The sequence below is a fragment of the Choristoneura fumiferana genome, chromosome 8 (assembly GCF_025370935.1).
Source record: "Choristoneura fumiferana chromosome 8, NRCan_CFum_1, whole genome shotgun sequence".
In the NCBI taxonomy this organism is placed as follows: domain Eukaryota; kingdom Metazoa; phylum Arthropoda; class Insecta; order Lepidoptera; family Tortricidae; genus Choristoneura; species Choristoneura fumiferana.
The window spans coordinates 8,403,444-8,429,931 of NC_133479.1; the positions used below are offsets into that span (position 1 = coordinate 8,403,444).

Here is a 26,488-nt window from a genome sequence, read left to right on the forward strand (position 1 = left end):
AAGAAAAAAAAAAGTTAGTCTTTGGTTTGACTTCGTCGAGAGAGCTTGTTGCGGCGCATTTTAGAGGATTTATAATTATAAATTTATAATTACATCAAGAAATTTACCGTCTAATCCATCTAGTTAAGGTAAGGGGGTAAGTTGACCCTACGGAACTACTGAAAAGTGATTATTTATATTATGTTCATATATTTCCTCCTGTATCACAGCCATGTTGAAGTAGTGTTGATTTTACTAAGTTTTCATCAGTTTATCGTCTTAAAAAGTTAAAGTTGTTCACAAGTACATGTGAAAGACCCAAGTTGCGTTTGTGTTGTGAAAATAAAAGTTAAAAGTCTAGTAATATGGAAAGTGTTATAAAGTGCCACCGAATCTTGCGTCGAGGCGTCATCTGCAAGGTAAGGCTGGATGTGTCTTCAATATACATCAGAACGTAGCATTTAAAACTGCTGACATCAGCCAACAACGTTTTTGTTACAAACCATTTGAATAGTAAAAAATCTTTATTAATTTCATTCATTTTGTAGGTTGTTTTGTACACTAGTACAGACAATAGATCTATTTATGAAATAAAATCAATAAATTCAGTCTAATAACGAATTGCAGTAAATTAAGCCTGGTTTCGATTTCATATTATTCAGAATATTGTTATCAACAAAATTGTTTTTGTTTACATATCACTTGCTTGTTTATTTAAGAAAGTGTGTACTAACAGTACAATATTGAATTTTTTGAACCGCTAGTAATTATTTAACAGTAACCATGAACTCGTGGAATGCTTTTGGGTTGGGCTTAATTAGATAAGATATCAATCTTCATATGAGTCAAAATCTGTTCTCAGGGATGGACTCTGAAGATTCCCGTGATGGAACCGGAGATGCTCATTCATCCTCAAGTAGTAGCAGCTCTAGCTCCAGGAGTCGAAGGAGCTCATCATCAAGTGCATCATCTAAAAAAGATGCTAAATCACCACCTCAGTCTCCACGGAAGTCACCACCTTCCCCACAATCTGAAGGTCCAAGGTCACCTTCACCAGAAAGTCGTTCGCAGTCCCCCTCACTCCGATCACAATCACCTAATAAAGCTCGATCCCCAGATAACCTGAGCGGTGTGCACTCTGACATAAACTCACCTGAAAACTCTATACCAGCTTCACCAATTGGTCCAAAATCACCAGATGCTCCTAAATCCCCTAGTGAAACTGGCTCTCAAGATAACAATGAACAGTATTCCACCCCACATGCAGGAGGTGAGGGTCCGAAGACTCCTCAAAGTCCTAGTGGTTCTCGCAAGTCGGATCCAGGCTCACCAGACACCCATTCTCGGCCGCCATCTCCTGACTCTGCATCACAACCGGCATCTCCTTCTAGAAATCTTGATCGCAGCTCCCGTCCCTCAAGTCCATCCCCTGATAGGAATTCATCAAGGTCCTCTGTAGCAATGTCCCCAAAAAAACGAGAATGGAGTCCTAAAGAGAAGTGGAGGAGGCACACTAAAGCCGAGCAAAAAATGGTCCCACGGTCACGAGAACGCAGCAGGTCTGAGTCTAGTCAGTCTAGTAGGAGTTCTTCTTATAATAAGAGAACAAGTGCAAAAGATCCTGCTACTGAAGAAATTTCAGAAGGTAAAAATGACTAGTAGGCGAAATTTACATGTTTGTTAAATTGAACTTTGAAAAGCTAACATGCCAGCTAATTATTTCAGGTGAAATGGAGTCTGACCAAGAGGATAGAAAATCTAGAAGTAAGTCTACAACTAGTGAAATACCTGATGCAAAAGATCTCAATATCAGTCATGAGGACCTTTCAGATGTATCAGATTTAGATTCCATTGGACCAGAAGATAGTGCAAAAGAAGCCAAGGTACATAAGGTAAATACAAATTTTATAAATAAATAGTAAATATCATGGATCAATTATTGGCACATTGGGTGAATATTGAATATTAGCTTCTTTTTTCTTGGTTCTTTTGGGTTGGCTCATGTGAGCTATTAAAAATTCTGAATTGTATTTTTTTTCAACACAACTTTAATGTGATTTTCAGCCTAAATCAACTCCAATCTCCCCTGAGAATACTGAAATTAATGTTAATGGTAAGAATGGTAAAAGTGCACAGTCGTCTCCAAAATCAGATAGTGCAAAGTTAGATACACCTAAACTGGACAAAGTGAGTGTTTGTACTGTTTGAAAAAAAAAATATTCAAGCATTGTGAATTAAACACTAACATTTAATCATGTTTAAGGTTCCACAAGAAAAGACTAGCAATACAGAAGATGGTGAGGAGCAATTAGATTTTGAAGCAGAAGAAGGAGAATGTGTAGAACCTAAGACAGTAGAACAGGCAAATGGGGATGGGGAAATAATAGAAAAAGGTAATGTTCAATATTACTATTGTGTCTGATTATAATAATTAATAACTAATAACCCAAAGAAATAAGACAGAATTGTGTCTACAGCAGGCAGCATAGGACTGTAGTTGTGACAGTCCATCATGCCCATCGGTGCCTATGCTTACCACATATGTGGCACAATACCTTATTTTGTATATTAACTAACAGACAGCTGAAGTTCTGTGCCGCCGTCTGTACTCTACCTCATTATCAGATGATGCTGTGCATTCTGTAGGTTCATCACACACAAATGTTAAATTAAGGGTATATTTAAATTGCCTCAGTACAAAGCCCAAACATCCATTATGTTAATAAATCTTCTTTCAAAAATATATTTATTTATTTGTAACAGAAGAGGTAAAGCCTCGGCGAGTGTCCCGTGGCTCGTCGTTAGAGGAAGGCGAAGTGTCTGACGAAGCAGAGCGTAGGCCTGAGGAGACGGAACCTCGGCCGGTCTGCCGGTTTTTCTCGCGGGGCGCTTGCACGTGGGGCGTCAGCTGCAGGTAACAATACAAAAAGGGGACCAAATCGATGTTGGCGACGACGACTGCGACCTGCGACTGCGACACACGACCGCGACCAGGTCACACGATAAAAGAATAATCAAATCATATATCCAAAATTATAGACAAAAATACTTTAAAACGAAAAGAATTTAAAATGTGGTGCAATCTTCCACAAACGTCTTTCTCTATAATTAAAATAGTGAATTTATTTAAATTGATGCCTAATTTGACTCATTTGTAAATTTAGCGTAATTACCTAAAGAACGAATATTTAATAATCACCATAATAATGTTTATAAATTAATTAAATACGCAGATGCACTGCTGTGTCCCTGAGAGAGTAAGACAGCCGGTAAAGTTACTTACACATGACATGACATGAGGTATTCTTATCTTTATTTTCGAGAGAGAACGTTAAATACGAACTATCTATACTATGAAAAATCATTATGTACTATACCTGTACTAATTTATTCCCAGATTTCTGCACCCGGGTGTGACGGACAAAGGGAACTATAACATGTTCGACGTGGTCCGGGGCGTGCCTTCCGGCGGGCAGTACGCTGCGCCGCCCCGCGACGCCGCCCCGCCCGAGTCCGCCTGGGAACGCGGCCTACGTACCGCTAAAGAGGTAACGCTTAAAATAAACTATTTAAAAGAAAGTAAACAGCTAGTCGGATATTATTTAAAATATGAGGTATCATTTGATTCATCATAATAACTGTCTAGGTATCTGGCAATAATATTCAAAACAAAAAAAAATCAATAAGTAGTGGTCTAGAATTTGCTAACTTTAAATTTAGGTCAGGATGCATTACCTAGAATTGGGATGCACCAAAAAAAATAACCTATAGATTTTATTTTATTTTTGGAAAGAATAGGATATTTTAATTAATACAATTGTTTTTAATTACCTTATTATTTCGAATTAAATTGCATGAAGTCGTGCCGTGTACTTTAAAAAATAAACAAGTATCGCGGGAAGTATCAACAACAACTCACACAACAACAACCAACTTTTTAAACAACTTTTAAAGCATTTAATTTAATATTTTTAACAATTTTGCTTTATGTCCTCGCATTAAATATTATTGGAGTAAAGCACTATAAATACCTCAGCGGAAATGGTAATTCGTGGATTTGTATTTATTGACGGCCTGAGCTACGCTTCCTGCGCCAAACTCTACTCATCGACGAATTGCTTTTTCCCGGCCTCGGCAGTAATGTACTATTACATGCCTATTGAGGCACTAATTTGCAGCAAGACTTAACGGTTATAATTCCTTCCGTTTTGTTCTTGATTGTTAAGATAAACTATGGTATCCAAAGGTAAAACCGTCCGTAGGTACAACACTTTTAGTAATTGACAAGATTTAATTTTTTTAACATCTGTTAATTACTACAGGAATCGAAAGAGTTTTGCCTCCTGAACAGGGAAAAATATTAATTGTAATTGATTTCTCCATATTAAAAAAAATACAAAAAATTGAAAAAATATGTCTGAATTTGCCAACACTACAACAGAATAGATAATATGTTTCCTTTGCCTTTATCATCAGAAAAAGGAGCTGTCAAAATTTTGATATTGTCTCTATGCAACGTCTACGTCAGATTTACGTGATCTTTTTTTTAAGAGACTAGACAAAAGTAATGGATCTATTGTGTCGTAGTTTTGGAGTTATGCCCTTTTAGAATAAGCACATCTTAATAGTTGTAGCGAAATTTTAAAAATGTCAGCGTTTTTCTCTTTCCAAACAGAATACAGAGAACGAATCAAATTATAGTCTTAGAAATATGAAATCTTGTCAATTAAGTGAGAATTCACCTATTGAATTCAATTTAGGTTGCGCCGATACACGGAGCGGGCGTACGCCTCCGGGTACAGGTAAAATCTGTCGCACGCGATGCGTCCAGTTAGCGCCGCTCCTACTACTAGTGCTAGCGTAGGCCCTTGGTATTTGTCAACTCCTGAACACCGTTAAAAATCTACTGAACATTCCAGATGCTTCGTATAGCCAACAAGCGCAAAGAGCAAGACATGGACTTCGAGGAGAAAAAGCTCCATCTATCGGTCGGCGGCGTCGTGCACGACCCCGACGCAGAGCTGGCGTACGCGGCTGCGGCGGTGGGCGCGTCGCCGCCGCCGCCGCACCACCACGACGCGCCCGTGCATCGCGACCCGGAGCTCTTCCGGCCTGGGTAAGATAGAGTTTTTGAACATGATTTTGTTGTATAGTTTTCCACATCCGCTTGCTCCTTTGCCTCCCTCTCACAATAATAAAATGTTGTATTTTTTAAAGTATTAACCTTAGCGGTCCCCCGACACCGACGACGCTTAGATAAAAAAAAATGTACTAGGTACCATCAGCCAAATATGTGGTATACCACCCTAGAGTTGATAATCGTTTGCATGTCATAAAACAATAATGCCTAAAGACTTGCCTGTCAACTTGAAAGTTCGGCTTTAGCGACATATTAATTTGATAGGAACTTGTTTTAAAATTGGTAGACCACTTATTTCACTGATGGTACCATCAGCCAAATATGTGGTCTACCACCCTAAAGTTGATAAACGTTTGTATGTCATAAAACAATAATGCCAATAGACGTGTCTGTCAACTTGAAAGTTCGACTTTAGCGACATATTAATTTGAAAGGAACTTGTTTAAAAATTGGTAGACCACTTATTTGGCTGATGGTACTTATACTAAATTAACTTAGGCTAATTTTGCGGGAGATCAGCATAGTCCCCGCGGGATAGGGATAAACGAATTCTTCACAGATGAAGTCGCGGGCAACAGCTAGGTGTGCATATATATATTTTTTTTTTTTTTTTTATATTATGGGACACTTTGACACCAATTGACCTAGTCCCAAACTAAGCAAAGCTTGTACTATGGATACTAGGCAACGGATAAACATACTTATATAGATAAATACATACGTATATACATATTAAACATCCAAGACCCGAGAACAAACATTCGTGTTATTCACACAAATATCTGCCCGGCCGGGATTCGAACCCAGGACCTCAAGCTTCGTAGTCAGGTTCTCTAACCACTTAGCCATCCGGTCGTCTTACTTTGTAGTTGTCTTTTTTGGCGGCGTTTTTTTTCGGGCGTTTTTAGGGTTCCGGAGCCAAAATGGCAAAAACGGAACCCTTATAGTTTCGCCATGTCTGTCTATCTGTCTGTCTGTCATTTCGTCCGTCCGCGGCTTTGCTCAGGGACTATCAATCAATGCTAGAAAGCTGTAATTTTGCACGAATATGTATGTAAACTATGCCGACAAATTGGTACAATAAAAATAAAAATACTTTTTTTTAGTGTACCACCCCTAGACGTAAAGTGGGGGTGTTTTTTTTTCTCATCCAATCTTGTAGTGTGGGGTATCGTTGGATAGGTCTTTTAAAATCATTAGGGGGTTTCTAAAACGATTTTTCGATGCAGTGATTTGTTTGCAAAATATTAAACTTTAAAGTGCAAATTTTCATTAAAATGCGAAATCCTCAGAAAAATATTACTTATTTTTTTCCTAATGGCTACGGAACCCTATTTTGGGTGGGTCCGACACGCTCTTGGCCGGTTTTTTATTTTTGCTGGCGTTTTTTTTTGTGTCGGGGGTTTTAAATTTTTATTTTTTTTAATTAATTTTATTGATTCTCATTAGAAAAGTATCTTAGGACAGCCGGAAACTGATCCCACTTGTTTAAACCTTAGTCCTACTGACTATAAATAACACAAAAGGGGTGTTCTTTGTTAAAATAATTAATATGGATGCATGTATGTAGTGTAGTGGAACCTTTGAACTTTATTTTCATGCAGTTCTTATTTTATAAAGTAACTGTTTTTTTTATTTATAATTATGATTAATGTTTTATTTTTGTTCTTATTTTAGTATGGTAGGTAACATCGAGCTGATATGATCATGAAAAAGCCGTAAGCTAGCCCACTTTAACTCCAAGACAGAACAACGTAACCTAGCCATATTTGGGCCTGTTAGAATAGTATTTTATGAGTATTTCTCAAAAAGTTGTCCTGTCACGAAATTGACATGAAACCAGTTGTGTCAAGTCAAAGTCAAAATATCTTTATTCAATCTAGGCTATAACAAGCACTTATGAATGTCAAAAAAAAAAAACCACGGGTTTGGAAAAAACCTCTGTTGAGAAGAAACCGGCAAGAAACTCAACGAGGTATATATTTTTAAACAGATTTACAAGAAATTATTAACACTAAGTACTAGATCATAAAGCATAAACCGCATAAAACATCCAAAATTTCTTGGCGTCAGGAAAACGGCACGAAATCTTGTCAGGAAAAAATCTTAATTTTGTAACTACATCGAAACTTTCTATTAGATCCAACAACAATTATTCAAGATTGTCGAGCCCTGGCCACAAGGTAACCTGTGGCCATAATATTAATTGTTTAACGCACTTGAAATCGCAATCGTTTTCACCACTTCTTTCTCTCAAACGTTATGGAATGTGGGTAGAATGAGACGGTGAATACGACCGCTACCGCCCACACGTTAGATAATATGGCCTCAGTTTTGATAATTGTAATTTCTTTTTATAGACCATACGGCGCAATGTACCGCGGTCGCTTTCCGCGGCCGGCTTTGGATGAGCGCGAGCGTTTCTTCGAACGCGAGCGCGCATTTGAGCGAGAACGACTGTACGATCGTCCGCCGCACTACGACGAACGGGCCCCAATGCCCGACGAACCGTCCTTCCACAAGGTAACACTCCCAAGAGTCTAAAGGTAAGCGTCCACTGATCCATATCGTACGCTTCGGACGTATCGCATCAAACGGATTGTATTATTCTTTGTATAGAGAGTCATACAAGTGCGTCCACTGATCCGCATTGTACGGATCGCACATTTCTATACAATGCAACAAATCCGATACGTCCGAAGCGTATGATGCGGATCATTAGACGCTTACCTTAAGCCTTAAGGCGCGTCCACTGCATCGGAATCGAGTCTTACGGAGCGTACGATTTTGTTGCTTTGTATAGATTTCTATGGCACAGAAATGCCGATCCAGTGCACGCAGTACCATAGAAAGCAACAAATCTGTCCGCTCCGTACGCTCCGATTCCGATACAGTGGACGCGCAGCTTTAGACTCTTCAAGTGTAGCTGGCACTGAAGCAGTGCAGCAAACGACAGATATTGTTTCATTTGTAAGGTTGGCGGGCCGGATTTAGGGCAGGGCATCCGGGGCTATAGCCCCCCGGGGCCTTCACAAGGGAGTGCCCTCATAATAAAAGTTTAAAAATAATCCAAATTCGACGAGATGGCAACTTTTTCGTTATTTAGATTTACGGGTTTTTCATATTCATTGCCCCAAAACTTACATAACTCTAAATCAGGCCCCATATCCCGTATCCAACGTTTCAAAAATATGTACCGCGGACTCTTATTCTGATCTGACGTAATAAGTCTATGGTACTTTTCTCTTATACTTAGGCAACTGCCTGAACACCTCAAGAAAATGTACTATTTGGTAATGAAATTACTATTACTGTAACTATTTGCCAATACAGCGGCGCGTACGTTCGTCGCGGGAAGTCATAGTGCAGCGCGCAGAAGTGGAGCGGCGCGAAGGGCGCACGCGCGAAGTGCGGGAGGGCCGGGAGGGCCGGGACCCGCGTGACGGCCGCGGCGACGAGTGGGCCGACCCCTGGATGCGCGCCGAGCCCGCGGCCCGCCGCCGCCGACCCCCATCCTCCGATGAATCATACTCATCCTCCAGGTACGACATTACACTACCCACGATAACTTACAGATCCTAAGTTAACTCGCGACTTGTGAGAGGCGTTTAAGAGGTACCTAAAGTTTTAATACAGTTTTTTTAGTGCTTTAATGCGGGTGACCACATGTTTATGACACAGCCCTAATTGTGAAATATTAGTTTGTAAACAATTTAATTATTATCGGTTGGTTGTCACTTCATAAGTGCGAAATGGTAACAATGAATGTTGCATAATCAACATCGGTTTGATTGAAAGTGGTAATAAGCCAAAGGGATCCTCTCTATTGGGGCGTCTTCCACGCTATACATGTTATTTACTGCTTTAACTCATTGAGGGTTGCGTTACGGGCATAACATCGTGTAACGTCTTATTTTTGGTAACGTTGGTCACCTGTGTTACGAGTATCGTTTCATTGTAGTGTAGCATCAGATGATGAAATGTGAATGTCAATATTGAAATGGTACCATTATTTTTTGTGACAAGCACAGCTTTGTATCAAGTCGGTCGTGGTATGGTCACAATTGCACATGCTGTGATTATCGAATACACATTATATCCAAGAAAAATTTACATTGAGTTTATTTACTAAAGTTTTTAAGACATCCAACATCCATCGTATCTATTATCTTAATTCAAGATGTTAATTTCTAGTGTTTCGTTAATTATTATTAATTAAAAACTTCCACCCTCCGCTTTGTCCTCTTCCCCCTGCTAATGGGTTTCATTTTCATAACTGTAACGACGGTGTTTTGGTGTCCACCTACAAATCTCACCTTGAAACTCGTGATTTTTCATCTCTATTAACATAAAACATGCATGTATCCATCGGACTCGCTTCTCGGCGTGAATGTGTGAATGGCCGTCGTCGGCGGCCGCGCATGTGTGCGTGTGTCGGTGTGTGTGTGCCCCCCGTCCCGTTGACTCCGCAGCTCTTCAAATTCCAGCTCTCGCAGCTCGCGGTCGCCCGGCGCGCGGCGCAAGCGCAGAGCATCCTCGTCTTCTAGACAACGGTTAGTATCACTTATAGAGCTGACAAGTAAACTATGGGGATGTTTAGTTACCAACTAGTTGACACCATGTCCGATCCATGTAGACTTATGCTGTCAGACTGTGTCAGATATATCTGTGCGGACAAGAAATGCAAAATACTTGACGTGGTTTACCTGGGTGCCCTTCAATCTTCATACGAACTTTTCGCATAATTTCATTTTACGACGTTCAAAAATCATTTTACGACGTTCAAAAATCATAATACTCATTTAGCATAAAAACGGATTTCATATTTTTACCGAGCATAAGCTTTAAATAATATAACATTCATTAGTCATAAAATATAATGCTTATATTAAATAATTTCGTTTTAAATATTCAGTTACTCATATAAATATTATAATGTATAATAACATTGAATAATAATTAGACGGTATAACATCATGCGTGCCAAATGCAAAAAAAAAACATTTGATTTGTGCGAACGAGCGAAGCGAGCGAGCAATACGGTTCGGAGCAGAAGCGACTCGGATAAGTTAGGTTCAGAAGGCCTTAGCCTTCGATGCTAGGTTTTTTAGGGTTCCGTACCTCGAAAGGAAAAAACGGAACCCTTATAGGATCACTTTGTTGTCCGTCCGTCTATCAAGACCCTTTTTCTCAGAAACGCGTGGAGGTATCAAGCTCAAATTTATATCATATACTCAGATCTACTGTCCCTTGGAGCTGAACAAAATCAAACTGCTAAGCCAACGCAATCAAAGAAACAGCCGTTTATGCCGCAAATCTTCGAAACTCGCAAGGGAATCAAAACCTACAGAGTACTTCCCGTGAACTCAGAATCTTGAAATTTGGTACGCAGCAACGAAGCACAGATAAAGGAAAAATTGCGAAAACCGTAAATTTTTAGTTACATCATACAAAAAAAATCTTTTTAATAATTTTAAAGTTACTACCTACAGGTTTGTACGGAACCCTCGGTGCGCGAGTCCGACTCGCACTTGGCCGGTTTTTTTTTATAGCAGCGTATATAATATTGCTTCACAAATGATCTTTGCGGTGGGATTTTGCCAGGTGTTTATACTTTTCGATCATTATCCTCGATGTTTGTATCAAAATTGTTTATTATGAACTTTGATTATTATTTATTATGATGCATGATTATTATACAGTACTTTAATGTCTTTAATATGATTTGAGAAATTCTGCAATTTGTATGACCCCAATACTGGCTGAATAGCTGGCTATTTTTCTTTCCTTCGACTTTCCAATAGATGGCACCAGTGAGAACACAAATAACACGATACGTATTGCCATCTAGTGAGACACTAAGGATACGGTACACTGACAACAACCAACAAGCTCACCAACTGAGCCTAGACGAGTAGAGAAACGCAAGATGTCTCTGTCTTATTTACGTCGCTAGAAGAGAATGGCATGTTTCTCTTAAATAGTTTTGACGAATGTGTGCAAGCGCGGGGCAAGCCCAGCAAGCGCATTCGGGTTATTCGCAATCTAGCGTTACAATTGCAAAACACTGAAAGCCTCATAGCTGAAATGTAGCCACATGTAGCCTATACTTTCGTATTCTCAATCAATTATTTGTGGTGTTTCTTATCTTCAAATCAAGGAGTTGAATTAAGGTTGATGTGAAGTTGTGTTTATAAAATATGCTAGTCTTTATTTTAATCTCAATATTTCTACTTAATTCGGCTTACTCACATTTTATAATTTACAAATGTTAATGGTAGTGCCATCTATTGCTGCTTTTTAGTATTAAATATAGTTTGTAGAGGTTGGTAGGCCATGATATGCATATTGTTTTTATACGTTCTCAATATTTCGACAGATTGAAAGTCTGATATTTGTGTTATGGGAAATGAAAATTCGCTAATCGTTCTTATGACAAACATTACACACCCGGTTTCCCCGACTTATAAGCGTGTTCGCATATTCTTGACGCCTTTTCCGATACGATAAATCTGATGCTAAATGCACTTAGCCAAATCACAGGTGAGGACAGTCTAAACATCTTCATTAGAAAGACCGATTGTTTTTTTTTTGTTTGGTTATTAAATCATATTTCTTATTAAGACTACGCATGCTTGCTTACTTCGGTCGATTACTTTTCAGCTTCATAATTATAAAAAATAAAAACTTGGTTGCCAATTTAAGAACAGTTGCAATAAGTTCTAGTATTGATTGGGATATCAGATTACACTCGAAGTTATCAAATAGGTACTGGTGGTTTTGCCGAACACGGCTTTTGGACGCTGTGATAAAACTGGTTTTACACTTAACTAGCTCCTAAGCTTAGGGCTAAGATATATATAAGCGTTACAGCAACCAAAAAACTAAAGAATTTTTGATAGCAGTGGTTGAAGCGATGGATTTAAAAATAAACGTAAATTGCGAAACTTTCTGTCTGTAAATTTAATAATTAAAATTTTTTGTTCACATTATCTAAGCCCACGGGCTAGTTATTAAGTCGAAACCTTGCATCAATGAATTTTTGATTTAGATCTCTCGTCTCGTGCGGTGAACATGACATGGTAGCGCAGAAGAAATTAATTTCCTTAGCGTTAATATACTACCTACCTTTTGTACTCTTAGATCTAACAGATCGGGTTGTCTGTCACACTTAGCATAAGGAGTGTCGATTATTTTATTACACTGCGAGTACTGCGACTAGACTCGGGTGTTACTTCGATCAGATTTCACACTCGCGTTTGAAATCCTCTATATTCACCTATCTTCTACCAACCGGCCCATCGCCGACTGCCAAAGAGCAATTGAATCAGATATTGCTAGCGACCACAGAACTAATCATAAGAGGAATAGAAATATCACGCGAGTAAAAAGCACGTGGTGCTTAGGCTAAAAAAACTCTGTAAAAAAAAGTCTGTAACGATGTTAATTGCTCAAAAATGTGTTATTGCTGAGATTCTGCTTCAAAAAGGATTATATTTCACTGGCAAAGAGAAATATACATATGATAACATTTCTGTTTAGGTACTTTTATTACTAGTTCTGTGCTAGCGACCGAACAGGACAGGAGTTGATATTATGGTTAGGGCTGTTTCAGACTAGCGTTTTATTTGCGTTTATAAGCTCGTTTTTGGAAGCGCCGTACGTACATGTGCAGTTTTGAAGAAAACAAAACTGCACATGTACGTACGCGCGTACACGCGCGTTCAGTTTAACCCAGCGCGCGTGTAAGCGCGTATGCCAAAAACGACCGGCTACGCGCAGAAAAAACGCTAGTCTGAAACCGGGCTTAATATTGTTGTGTCGGGCAGGCTGTCTCCGTCGGTGATAGTGCGCGAGCGGCGCATGGCGTCGGCGCGCGCGACGGCCATGAACCCCCCCGCGCCGCGCCGCCGCGCGCCCTCCCCCGCCGCCGCCAGGCAGCTCGCCGTCAATCCGCCGCCGCCCGCCTCGCACAGGCACAAGGTATCATCAATATCATCATCATCAGCCTATATACGTCCCACTGCTGGGCACAGGCCTCCTCTTAGAAGGAGAGTGCATGGGCCGCAGTTCCCACGCGTGCCTAGTGCGAATTGGGAACTTCACCCACACCATTGAATTGCTTCGCAGGTTTCCTCACGATGTTTTGCTTCACCGTAAAGCTCGTGGTATTTTTTTTAATGTATTTCGAACAACTGAGGTGCGAGCCGAGGTTTAAACCCATGATCCTCTGCTTGAGACGCCATAGGTCAAACCACTAGGCCACACGGCTACACGGCATAAGGTATAATCTTACCTTAACCATTAAATAGTAGCGATATTCCACATGTCAGAAATTCTTTACTACCGCTAGCTGAGGGTTTCTGTGAGGGGCTAAACTCAGTCTATTTAACAGAGCTAGTACTAGAAAACAGAGAATGCACGTAATTGGTCAGCGATAAGCACGATGCACAGGCACAAGATAGGTTTACATTTCTGTCAAAATTTAGTCAACATCTGTCTCTCGTACGGTGCGGACGCTTTCAAGTGCTTATCTTTGGTTAATATTTTTTACCTGGCTCGTAAATTGCATAATTATGATTAATATAAACATGAAATGTCAATGTTATGCTCTGATGTATTAAACTTACATCAGTGATGTCATGTTATCAATAAGTTAATTATTTGAGGTGCCTCTAACTACAAACAAAAATCACGAGAAATATTACGAATATTCCAACAACCGGCATGTAAGCCGAGCCCGCCTCGACGTGCGATTGTTGACGCCCACTGACAGTTTCTTGTCCCTTTCATTTGCATATAAAAGTGCAACAGAGAGAACGCTTTGCTAGTTAGCAAAGCGAGTTCGAGTGCGAGTTCGGTTAAATAGACTGGGTGTAGTTGGCAGTTCTAACTTTGACATTTGCGTCATGTCTGTGATTGGTTATTTACTAAATAAGCCAATCACAAGCCAGACTGTAACGTCAACCAGACGGTCGATACTAATGCAATCTAGCGATATTTCGCCAGTCGAATCCTCACCGGCCAGTCCGAAATAACAGCATTTTCAGAGGTGAACTTTCAGAGTAAAACGGCATGTAAAGTCACCATCAGATGTATCATAGCGAGAGAGGGTGTTTAAATATACGGAGCGGCAAAAAATCTGGCCCTCAAATGTATGCAAAAATAGGTAATTTTGTATATAGTGGGCCAAATTTTGTGCCGCTGAGTATATTTCGGAGCAGCATTACATTTTAATAAATACCTCACACTAGGATAATGTTAATAATATCACAACATGCAATTTGTTATATATACATATAAGGGCAACGACTTTTCTACAAATTATTCTTTATCTCTATTGTAACGAATTTATTCAAAATTAAAATGCTGCTCTGTAATATTTGAGTATCTCGCGCACTACGATATATCTGATAGCGACTGTACGCCAGGGAGATGGAGAGTTAGCTTTGACTGGCCTTAAGTACCCTAACGGTGCTCTCACATCGGCTGTTATAAATGTTATATAACGTAATAAAACACGATAAGATTCTCTAATGCTTTATAACTTTTGTTACAACTTGTTAGATGTTTTAAACGCTTCCAAATTGGTATTAAAATGTTATATAACACCATAGAATAAATTACATGTTCTAATTTGTTATACAATGTTATAAAAGAAATGTTTTAACACTTCAGGATGAAGTGGATCCCTACGGGCGCACTAAAGCATCTAGCCGCAATAGAGATAGGAAAAGATATTCCAGATCGTCGTCATCTGGTTCTGGTAAGTTCTATGGAAATGGAAATTTAGTGTCAATCATCTGAACTGAACTTGGTACAGAACAGATTATTTTGACTGGCTTCACCTATACTACATTTATTTTAACATTTGCAATTTAACGGTAAATTTTGCACACGTTTTTAAATGAAACAATGAAACTATTTAAAATTGAGTTAACTTCTATAGTAAAAATAAAAGCATAATAAATACTTCTAGTAAATGTACATGTAGGTTTTTAGTCCATTTGTGTTCGTAATACCGAGAAACGCGTGTTGCAGTTTGCTAGTGAACTGTCACCCATTTGTAATGCTCAGATCGAACTTGAATTTTAGTATACGTATTGAAAAAGTTTTTACAAAGGCCAAGTAAAATCAATCTTATGTCAATATGTTATAATATAAATACTTTGACATGGATATAAATACATCAAAAATGTTTTATTAGAAAATCTTTGTTTGGCATTAGGTCAATTCTAGTTGTTCATCTTATTTTAATTTGTTTGTACAGAATCATCTTCGTCGTCCAGTGACTCGGAGAGCGAGTCCCACTCATCGTCGTCATCGGGCAGTTCGGGCGCACGGCGCGCGCGCCATGCACGGCTTCTCAACGCGGCTGCGCGGCCCAGGTTAATAAAAAACAACATATTTGATTCAAATTTTTGCTGACTGTACTTGCTTTGTCATCCAAACTACATTTCCGTACCAAGTTTCAAAATCGAGGAGTCTGTTGAAGAGTTCGATCGTGCGGAGACGATCCTGGCCAGACGGCCACAATTTCACTACCTGTTGTTACCGGATTTTACATAAGTTGTACTAAACAGCTCAAGCGGTTAAGCGCCGATAAGGGCCAGTGCGCTCTGAGAAGGTTAATGATAGAAGCCATTTTGCTTGCCCGCTTAATAAACTAAATACAAATCGATGTTTTATATTTCAGGCTGAATGCAAAGTCTACCGCCGGTTTAGCGGCGGCGGTGTCAACCACAGTTGCTAGTAAAAAAGAATCAACGAGTGATAAAGGTAAGCAATTCTTGACTTAAGTAACGCCAATAAAATGTAAATTAATGGTAATAATCCTCTAATGACATTATTTCGTTATTTCAATAGAATCCGGAGGCAAAAAGCGAGCAGCTACGTCGCCGGTAAATTCGGGTCCAGCTAAGAAAACAGTATCTAGGAGAGAGGAGCTTCTCAAACAACTTAAAGCAGTCGAGGATGCTATAGCTAGGAAGAGATCTAAAATATAAGACTGTCTAGTGTGAGGATTCCACCGCCCAGTGGCCAGCGTGTGCGCCAAGCGGCCGCCTGGCGAGCAGTACAAACACTCGCGACGCAACAGTAAATAAAACGGTCCGTCAAACCAGTGTGGTTTTAAAATCAGACATGCGAATAACTAAAACGTTAGTTGATTAAGCATTTAAGAATTTGTGATGTTCATTGACTTAACCAAAATGATATATCAATTATAGGTCTTATAATGTAGTTACGTAAATACATTATTTTATTATGTATTGTATACGAAATAAGGTCTCAAATCTGACATGTACATTATCAGTATATTAAAAAGTGGAAATATATATTTTGGTGTTGTTTGTTCGTCACAACGGAGAATTGAGGAACCTAGTATATAGTAGGTTTAAAGCTGACTACGTAAGGACATTATGAGCTGAAGAATAAATTGATTATTTTGTATCATTATGTTTTTATTTATGTTTTACCCATGCTTACAAATGTTGTGGTCAATGATGATTCGTGTCAAAAGAATCTAAACCTTTGTCAGATAATTTGTAGTTTTAATATCAAAGCTATCATTGCGAGCGTATCACATCAAATCATTTACGTCGAAATAACATTCAAAGATGCTAGTCTAAACTTTCTCGACGTCGTGTTCCTGATTAAAACCTCGTTCAGGCCGCTTTTCAGTAGCGTATTTAACGCGTTATAGGCAACAAAACCAACGCCGCAACTCCGTGCTTCAGAAAAACTGAAAGTTCCCTGGGATAAGTAGCCTATGACTTCTCTTGAGCTCGAGAAGCGTACATTGTCTATGCCGGACGGCACCCACAGTTCCTGCATACTCTTGACGTAATCTGAAAGACCCTTGCTTGATTTCGAATGAACAACACCATTCTGGAAGAATAAACAAGTAAAGCATAAAATAAACCTGAAATTTTAATTGAGCCTCTCATTGTTTAAAAGGAGTCTTATTTACTTTTGTTGCCTTATGCTTCCTTTGTTTGATTTTTCTTCTTCTCAATCTTCTAATATTTTTAATGTGCTCCAAACGTTTCTGTTTCCTCAATTTCTCATTAGGATCTTCATGATGGGGTTCAAATAATCCCTTAATGGCGGCAATTTCACCAGGTTGGGGCAGACATATCAAAGAGTGTTTTTTAAGGTTTCCTTTATCCTTCAGTTTGATATACACAGCAACTAAGCAGCATTCTGATCTTGCTAATTGAGGGAGGTCTTTCTTTTTGGAGAGACACACCTGAATGAAAATACAATCTATACTAATATTATAAACAAGTGAATAATGATATGCACGCATCAGCTATAAGCTGCCAGCGCATTATTTATAATAATAATAAAAGTTTGAAAGTATGCCGCAGATAGCAGCGCCCCCCTCCCTATTCTTGCAGCAATGAAAGTGTAACAATTTACTTGACGAAAATAAAAGCGTGATCATACATGTATGCGTCTCTGTGTATGCGCGCGCGCGTGTACAGTCAAGTGCAAAGATATCGACACGGCCAAAGTTACAAAAATATGTATACACGACCTTAATGTTAAATTGATGTATACAAATTGTTGTAACTTTAGCTGTGTCAGTATCTTTGCACTTGACTGTATGATTTTCGGATTTTTTTCTATTACTAGTAATTATACAGTAAGGAATTAAATGAATGCAATAAATAGAATGAATGCACCCTTAAAGCCTTACCTGCATTTGTTCCAAAAGTTTCCTATCACGCAATACAAACAAATCATTCACAGAACTTGAGCACCAGTCTTGTAGCAATAACTCCCACTGGCAAATAAAAGGACTATTGATTCCTAGCTTATTATAATTTACTCTTTTACTTGGAGGCAGCCTGAAATATCTCTCTTTTAACTCTGTTTCTATTCTTTTTTCTTCATCCTTACCAGCTTGAGAATCTGGTGCGAAGTGATATTCACCCATTTCAAAAGCTAAGCTCTCTGTTTCTCGTAAGCCTCCAGATCGTGCTCCATACATTATGAATGTTTGCCAGAATTGGATACCATAGCCAGAGGGTATAATTATGTCCCAGCCGCATCCATAACCTGGAAAATAATTGTCAAAAACCATTTAATTTAAAAACAAGTATTTACATAATAATTATTCTAGGCCCTTATCATAATTCTTCTATTCTAAAACTACATACAATCTTAAACTCAATCAAAACATTTAAAACATGATATGATGGCGCTTATGAGGAAACTTTTGTAATTAGAACCGTTTTCAACTTCCTATGGTTGAGTTTTCTTTACCTACTGTTTTATGTTTTATAGACTTACCAATTCTTTTTATATTAGGGTCTTGTGACCCTGGCCGTTGTACAATTACAATAGGAACACTTTGCAGTACAGGGTCATTTTCATTCACTTCTCCTGGAACTAGCTGTGTTTTAGAAACATGTGCTATGTATTGACCATTAGTTAATCTGTTTTTTTTTATAAGTTCATGCAAACTTGTGTCCCATAAGGGAGAAACTGCTGCATAATTTGGTATATCCAGCAAGGATTGTGTTGTTATTTGGTCACCATTCTCAAATTTTGCTTTAGTCCGAAGTGAAGGTCTGCTAAGCCGAGGGTCTTTCACAATCAAACCGACAATTTGCCTTGGTGATAGTTGTGATGGTGAAGATGCTTTACTGATATCCTGCCAGTAGTGTTGTTTTTCTTTTAAATACCAATTTTGACCTTTCTCAGTTAAGCAGGTTTGCCATCCTGTTGCACTATCTGTGTCACTAAGACTTTTAAGGCTGCGGGTTAAGATTGCATGGCTATTGGGTCCTGTCAAACGGAATCTGTTAAATGTACCTGCTAATACTTTAAATTTAACATTGTCTTTATATTTATTATCTGTCCTCCGTTTCTTGGAAGGAACAATATGATCTTCTGAATTGGGGTCAGTACACAAGTCTGTTAAAACAGATTCTAGCTGTTTTATTTGAGACGGATGTACAAACAACCATAAAGTAGGATTTCCGCTGTCATTGGGGGCCCATATAAAGCTCACTTTTCCAATATAACCAAAAGGGAAAGAGTTCACTCTATACATATGTACTGATCCTTCTCTTTTGCCTGTGATATAAGCTTTAGCACAAACACCGAGTCCGCAGTCACAATTGGTGATTGAACTAAACATTTCTTTGACAAGTTCAATTGATCCTGTGATTTGTACTGCAGTATAGTAAGAAATGTCCTGCAGTAAGCAGTGTGCTGAGCTGGCTCTATAGCACATTCTAAATGCTTTATCGCAAGGTGCGTAAGCGAGTCTGTGCCCCCAACGCTCAATCATATGGAATCTCTTTGCATGCCAGATATGAGTCTCTAACCAAACATTACGCTTTTGTCTTCTATTATACTCCTCCAATAGATTTGCAGGTCGCCTGCGGTACTTCCTGGGCGGCCTCTTTTGTTTAGGAGGTAAACCGCTTTTTTTCAACTGTTCCAAATGCCCCTCACGTAATTTTCTAGGCAGTCTTTTACTGTTGTGGCTCATCACACGGCGTCGCATATGAACTGGCAATGTTTGAAATATAAGTTTAGTCTTACTGGGACAAAGAATGCTTTCAGTCATTGCCGCTATTTCTATACTTCTAGAAGCAGCAAATTTCAAACTATTAGCTGAGAACGGTAACTCCTCTGAGCCGCCCAAAGCGGCATCAAATTCTGGTGCTGCCATAGTTCGTTTCGATTCCGAAATGCAGTAGAAAAAAAAAGGGAATTAGTCAAACCCTACATTAATTTTCCGACATTTTCTTTTGCAATAGTAATAAAATTTATTCGTGCAGATATTTCATATAACCTCCAAATCCCATGCACTTCGCACTCACAACAGACAGAAAGAACAGTCGGGTCTCGGGTCGTCTCGGCTGTCACTGTCACTGTCACGGGTCTGTCAAAGTGACATTATTTATTTAATAATCCTTTCATGGATAGGCAAAAGGAATTCAGCCTATGCAGCCGCAAGTCTAATGTAATTATTTTTTAAAACCAAGAAAGTCATGTGAGTCATTTAACTTCAAACTCGGGTAAATCCAATTCTGTTTTTTTTTTTTAAGATTTTAGTAAAAGGGTACAAAACTAGTTTTGTTACAATTTTATCGGTTAAGTAAAAAAATACAGTTAAAATCATAGTATTTTATCAAAATCAAGTATCTCCATAAGACAGTTTTTTTCAAATCTAGGGAAGTCCCTCCAAGCCAATCAGCGAAAGAAATTTGTTTTTGTTGCCATATTCAGGGAATGTTAATTTGTTTTTTTTTTATTTTTTTTTATTGACAGTTTGTTTTTCAAATGTAGAATCCAAAATCCAGGTTTGCTAAATCAAAGTTATACAAATCCACGCTGAGTTTTTTCAATCGATTATAGGTATCAAATAAAAATAAAGTAAATCAAATCAACATTTTATTTTTTGTAAAGAATGGATGGTTTTAATGCTGAATTTGCCGAACAGGATCACTTTCTTTAATGCTTTAGCCATAATAAAAAAATACTGCCTTTCAAATCACCGAATCAACGTTATTATCACTTTTTTTCAATAATCTCCCAAATGGTTAGAGTGGATTTATCTGAGTTTGAAGTTAAGCGACTCATGTAGAGTAAGCTGTTACTTACTTAAAGTTGAATTGGTCTGTCCTATTTATGTCCTGTGTCAGCTTTTCATGCCTCTCGTAAAGTGATAATTATTCTTAACGCCGTAGCAGCCGGTGCACCGCGTTGGCTACAGAAGGTAATACGCGTTTTCACTTAAAGTAGGTACGTATTTGCTGAGCACTATCACGTTAATTTGTGCATTGGGGGGCTTGAATTATCCATAATTAAGCATTCGATTATATTTAATTTAATTTTGATTGAATAGTTTTACAACACCACAATAACAATACAATGACTCTTTATTGTGCACTAGATACCAGAAATAGTTTAAGTAGTAGTTTAATAGTTTTTAGTTTGAAAAATCTATAAAAATGTAAACAGCAAAATAGTCCACATACGTAATTATATCGGACTTGCTCACAAAATTTGGGGAGAATCGCTAGAGATATACAATACAATTATAACCCTTAATAAGGTATAGCCTATACCGTATAGGCGATTTAGCGACCACTTGCATTGAGTTGGAAACTACAGGGTTAGTCAAGAAAAAAAAACCGGCCAAGAGCGTGTCGGACACCCAAAATAGGGTTCCGTAGCCATTACGAAAAAATTAAGTAATATTTTTCTAAGGATTTCGTATTTTATACGGAATCTTCCAAGTTTAGGTATATTTTATACCTTAGGCTGCTATTTACTCATAAACTACTAATAATTCTCAAGCAAACTTAGCCGTTATAGTTTTCCTTGAAAGTTTGATATACTTACTACAATCCTGATTTTTTCAAATTTTTCCACTCACCGGTTTACATTTTAGAGGGGGGGGGGGACACTCGATTTTTATGAAAATTTGCACTTTAAATAAATAAATATCACGGGACAATTCACACCAATTGACCTAGTCCCAAAGTAAGCTTAGCAAAGCTTGTGTTATGGGTACTAAGCAACGGATAATAGTTATTTGTGCAACAAGAGAGCAAAGTTGTTTTTTGTTGCGAGTGTTGATTTTGAATCCCGAGTAAGCGAAGGATTCTATAATTGAATCACGAGCGTCAGCGAGTGATTCTAGGTTAGAATCCTGAGATCAGCAAGGGATTGAAATACACGAGATGCAAAAAAAACTTTGGTCTCGTGTGACACATACAATTTTTCACCTCAGCAGCGAGAACATAATTTAAATGTAACATAAGAATAAAACCACATATACCTACCTGTTTACAAAACAAACACATTTTTTTAAAATAGAATCCGATTATTATCAAATATAATAATTACATTTAAAACCATAAAAAGAGTCCAGTAGCTACAATACAAATCGCATACTCATAACATGCAATCTTAACTTCTTGTACTAATGTCACACTTATTTTTTAATACTGCAAAAAGCCTCATCTCGGGGTAATTGAAAAGGTTGAACAATTAAACCTTTAAATATGATTTTTATTAAGATTTCTATTACATAAACATAAATAGATTTGTTAAAAAATCATTCAATTTAACAAATAATAATTATACTGTAGAGGCAGTATACGGAATTCTTATATAAAAAAAAAACAAGAGAAGCGGCTTTCGTGCAATGAGGTTGCATACTTTATTAAAAGATCAGGAAAATTTACATTTTGGAAATATTTCGATATATTTTTAATACCAAAAATTTAATTTAAGTTTGTAATCGACAAATTTGGTCCTATCTCTTGCTTTTTTCGAGTTGAAGTGAAATGACAGATCAAAGTAAAGTTCAAATATTTGGAATTCAGTGAGTAGACCCAACACTGTAGGTACTCAGCATTTAAAAAAAATAATTAAAAAGTTACTTTGTCTCACGGAGTGAGCAAAATGCGATTTTGCTCACTGATTTCTCATAGCAAAACCTGCCTGTTTGAGGTGCTGAGGTGAAAATATAATTATATAGATAGATACATACTTAAATACATAGTAAACACCCAAGACCCGAGAACTAATATTCGTATCCGTATTCGTATTCGTACTTTAAAGTGGAATATTTCGCAAACATATCACTGAATCGAAAAATCGTCTTAGCAACCCCCTAATGGTTTTAAAAAACCTATCCAACGATACCCCACACTATAGGATTGGATGAGAAAAAAAAAATCACCCCCACTTTACGTCTATGGTACCCTAAAAAACATATTTTTGAATTTTTAATAGTACCATTTTGTCGGCATAGTTTACTTGTATATCCGTACAAAATTACAGCTTTCTAGCATTGATAGTCCCTGAGCAAAGCCGCGGACGGACAGACAGACAGACAGGCAGACAGACATGGCGAAACTATAAGGGTTCCGTTTTTGCCATTTTTGCTCCGGAACCGATTCAGTGATTTGTTTGCGAAATATTCAACTATAAAGTGCAAATTTTCATTAAAATCAAGCCTCTAAAATCTAAACCGGCGGGTGGAAATTTTAAAAAAAAATCAGTATGATAGTAAGTATATCAAACTTTCCCCTCCCTCTTGCCCTCTAGCCCTCTTGTTCTTAGAGGAGTCATGTGCCCAGCAGTGGGACGTATATAGGCTGGGATGATGATATCAAACTTTCAAGGAAAACTATAACGGCTAAGTTTGCTTGAGAATTATTAGTAGTTTATGAGTAAATAGCAGCCTAAGGTAACTAACTAAGACTAAGGTAAGATAACTTGGAAGATTCCGTATAAAATCTCTTAGCTTAGCCGCCGACAGACAGACGGACAGTTATGGCGATACTATAAGGGTAATTAATTAATTTAATAATAATAATAATATCATGGGACACTTGACGCCAATTGGCCTAGTCCCAAACTAAGCAAAGCTTGTACTATGGATACTAGGCAACGGATAAACATACTTATATAGATAAATACATACTTAGATACATATTAAACATCCAAGACCCGAGAACAAACATTCGTATTATTCATATAAATATCTGCCCCGACCGGGAATCGAACCCGGGACCTCAAGCTTCGTAGTCAGGTTCTTTAACCACTTGGCCATCCGGTCGTCAATTGCAATTTGATTGCTTAATAACGATATCTCTTGTCCGGGTGAGCGGTTAGTTCCAATGGAATGCCGAAAGTTTCTCGATAAGGGCTACGGTATAGATGTCGCTAGCGCCACTGCTTAAGTGGCTAAATAAGAAACAAACAAGGTGAGATATGTGGTGCATAGGGGAAATTCGTGTCTGTACCGTTGACCAGCAGTGGTGTAGCGGTATAGCACGCCTTACAGAATACCGAGGACCTGGGTTCGATTCCCAGTGCTGGTCTTATTTTTCTGGTTATTCTGTGCATCTATATTTCAGTTTGTATTTTCAATTTATGTTTTACGGGATGACAGTAAAAGTAAAAATTTGGAATTGAAATAAAAAATACAAAAAGATTCCAAAAAACCAATCTTTACTATAAGGGTTCCTAGTTGACTACGGAACCCTAAAAAAGCAAGTGACAAATAAACCATAAAAAAGGTCACACCGCCCGCAGCCAGTCGCCAACATTTTCAAATGTAATTTCCTCATCGAAATAGTAAAGTACTTGCGTAGTACTTACTATGAATTTCCTTCATTAATTTCGAAAAACTCTGAGGTGCGAGCCTGGGCTCGCGCCCATAACCCTCTGCTTGAAAACACTACGCCAACACGGCTCTAAGACCAATTTTCGCTTATCCTATGGTTGTGTTTCGATATGGTTATGTTCAAACGGCTTCTATATGAACAAAAAAAAAACCATTTAAAATCGGTGATAGCTCTTGCTAGGATAGTTGTTAGCTGTCCTGATTAAATCTTAACGAATCCGGGTTCGAATCCACGATCTTCTGCTTGAGAGGCCATAGATCAAAATACTAGGCCACCACGGCACGGCTTTGTCTGGGTACTAAGCAGCATTATATTAGTACCTATTTTTCACTTTTGTTCTAAGATTCATAAAAAAGCCCGAGCAGCAGTGGACGTCTACCTGCTGATGGTGATGATGGTGAAATAAAACCCCTCAAGTGCCGGTCGGATTCGCGTATCTACAAATTCCTGAAAATCGAGAGTTAGCAGAGCTGATGCCTGCTGCTTCCAAACAAAATGAACGCAGTGTGGGGTTACTTTAGATTGGCTACTGATATGCTCGTAGACAGACTGACTCTTCTCATTGGTTGTGCTTGCAAATTTCAAGTTTCTAGGACAACTGGAAGTAGCTACTTTAGAGGTTTTGATTCGCCGCCAATTTGTATGGAAACAGCTTTTGATAACATTGACTTAGATTAGAAGTTATATTTTTTCCCCTCAGCACCTCAAACAGGCAGTTTTGCTCTTAAAAATCAGTGAGCAAAATCGCACAGCGATGTAACTCAACTTCGGCAACTCAGTGGTGTACCTACCTCACCAGCATCAGAGAGCAGAAGCAGAAGAGTGACTTGTTGTAGGCATTTTACAGGCGTCTTTTGTGGAGTGTGCATCGGAACTGCACAACTTTATTTCATCATCTCTTTTCTTTCACAGGTCTATTTAGCAGATAGATCAGATCTTCACCCGTTCGTCACCAAATTCGTTGCTTGTTTCATACTTTTCGTAAACGCTATGATCTTCACCCGTTCGTCACCAAATTCGTTGCTTGCTTCTACAGGTTTCTAAACGCTATATAGCATGGGCACCGGCAGGATTATTTTACAAGAGGTGCCTTGTATCTTGAACCTGCATCTAGTAGGGTGCATTTATAGGTTTTAATGCTATAATGGGTAGTCTATAATAGTCCTTACTTACTTCTTTTGAAAAAGTTTGCCTGGAAGAGATCGCTCCACAGCGATAGGGCCTATTGCTTACCTTGAAATTTTCTTTCTGTGTACCTGTTTTCTGTATATTGCTTACTATATGTGGTGTAGGTAATAAAGAGTTAGTATTGTATTGAATTGTACCTAGGTATGCTGAAATTTTTAACGTGATACCTACAACTTTAGTAATTCAAGCTCAGTTAATGCTGGACAATAGTGCTTTTGTACTAACATTGATCTTAATGAAGATTCACAACATTTATCTCGGTAAGCTTAGATGGATTAATATTGGTTATCTAAGTAAGTACCTAAGTTTCATAACCTCCCAAACAAATTAATGATGCAGGGTGCTTTAATTTTGAGATGGTACCTAAAAACGTTAAAATTGCTGAAATATATTTTGAAAGTACCTATGTTAATTGAGGACCGGTACAAAATTATACTTAATCACATTCGCGCCTGAAAAACAGGCATTATTTACACAAAGGGGCGACCAACTTTGATTGAGAAATAAACATTTGAAATACTTCTTTTTATAATCAAATTAGGTTTGTCGTAATAAGCGCAAACGGGGTGAGTGCAAAAATACCATGTTTAAAATCCTAGCTCCTTTCTCTATGTCAGTTATAAAATTTTAAAGTTTTCTGTCTTCGTTGCAAAATAATATTCTATGATCATTCGGCCATTATCTTAAAACAAAATAGGGATTATCTTATCATTGCTGGCACGTTGTTTGTTTCTTTTAATCAGAACTGCCGAACAAGTAACAAGAGCTAAATATTGGTGATTTTTAAATTATTGACGCGCTATGTAGATAAGTTTTCTCCACCGATTTTCTTTTAACCGATTGCAGATTTTTTGTCTTCTAAGTCTAGGTTAGTTGCTGCTCATTCTAATTAATTTAACTCCTAAATAAAGTAAAGAGCCCATGACCATAAATGCGAAAGTAACTCTGTCTGTCTGTTACGCTTTCAAGTCGAAACCACAGAACCGATTTTGATGAAATTTGGTATATA

General features: G+C 38.1%; 2 protein-coding genes across 6 annotated transcripts; one reads left to right on the forward strand and one right to left on the reverse strand.

Annotated features, from left to right (window-relative positions):
* Positions 1–34: 34 nt before the first annotated feature.
* LOC141430335 (uncharacterized) lies at positions 35–16,570 on the forward strand. Of its 5 annotated transcripts, none has more exons than XM_074090991.1 (16): positions 35–128; positions 842–1,624; positions 1,705–1,871; positions 2,044–2,166; positions 2,243–2,372; positions 2,743–2,893; positions 3,377–3,527; positions 4,899–5,095; positions 7,480–7,642; positions 8,453–8,661; positions 9,592–9,672; positions 12,949–13,102; positions 14,798–14,885; positions 15,390–15,507; positions 15,816–15,898; positions 15,986–16,570. In XM_074090991.1, exons 2-16 carry the CDS (start codon positions 844–846, stop codon positions 16,123–16,125), a joined length of 2,736 nt encoding a protein of 911 aa, XP_073947092.1. In that variant the 5' UTR covers positions 35–128; positions 842–843; the 3' UTR covers positions 16,126–16,570. The 5 variants fall into 5 exon arrangements, with proteins under 5 accessions (XP_073947092.1, XP_073947093.1, XP_073947091.1 ...); XM_074090992.1 differs by having other exon boundaries at positions 37–136; XM_074090990.1 differs by having other exon boundaries at positions 42–398.
* On the reverse strand, positions 16,561–19,986 carry Pop1 (POP1 ribonuclease P/MRP subunit). Its single transcript, XM_074090996.1, has 4 exons — positions 18,419–19,986; positions 17,823–18,184; positions 17,091–17,369; positions 16,561–17,008 (listed from the first exon to the last, which is right to left on the reverse strand). Exons 1-4 carry the CDS (start codon positions 19,809–19,811, stop codon positions 16,715–16,717), a joined length of 2,328 nt encoding a protein of 775 aa, XP_073947097.1. The 5' UTR covers positions 19,812–19,986; the 3' UTR covers positions 16,561–16,714.
* Positions 19,987–26,488: the final 6,502 nt, after the last annotated feature.

Excerpts from the sequence above, each read along its gene's own strand:
- LOC141430335 (XM_074090991.1), top strand. The coding sequence starts at position 844 with ATGGACTCTGAAGATTCCCGTGATGGAACCGGAGATGCTCATTCATCC. Across the intron at positions 2,373-2,742 it reads TGGGGAAATAATAGAAAAAG|AAGAGGTAAAGCCTCGGCGA; the intron begins GTAATGTTCAAT and ends TATTTGTAACAG. Across the intron at positions 15,899-15,985 it reads AGAATCAACGAGTGATAAAG|AATCCGGAGGCAAAAAGCGA; the intron begins GTAAGCAATTCT and ends TTATTTCAATAG.
- Pop1 (XM_074090996.1), bottom strand. The coding sequence starts at position 19,811 with ATGGCAGCACCAGAATTTGATGCCGCTTTGGGCGGCTCAGAGGAGTTA. Across the intron at positions 18,185-18,418 it reads CCCTAATATAAAAAGAATTG|GTTATGGATGCGGCTGGGAC; the intron begins GTAAGTCTATAA and ends ATTATTTTCCAG. Across the intron at positions 17,370-17,822 it reads AACTTTTGGAACAAATGCAG|GTGTGTCTCTCCAAAAAGAA; the intron begins GTAAGGCTTTAA and ends ATTTTCATTCAG.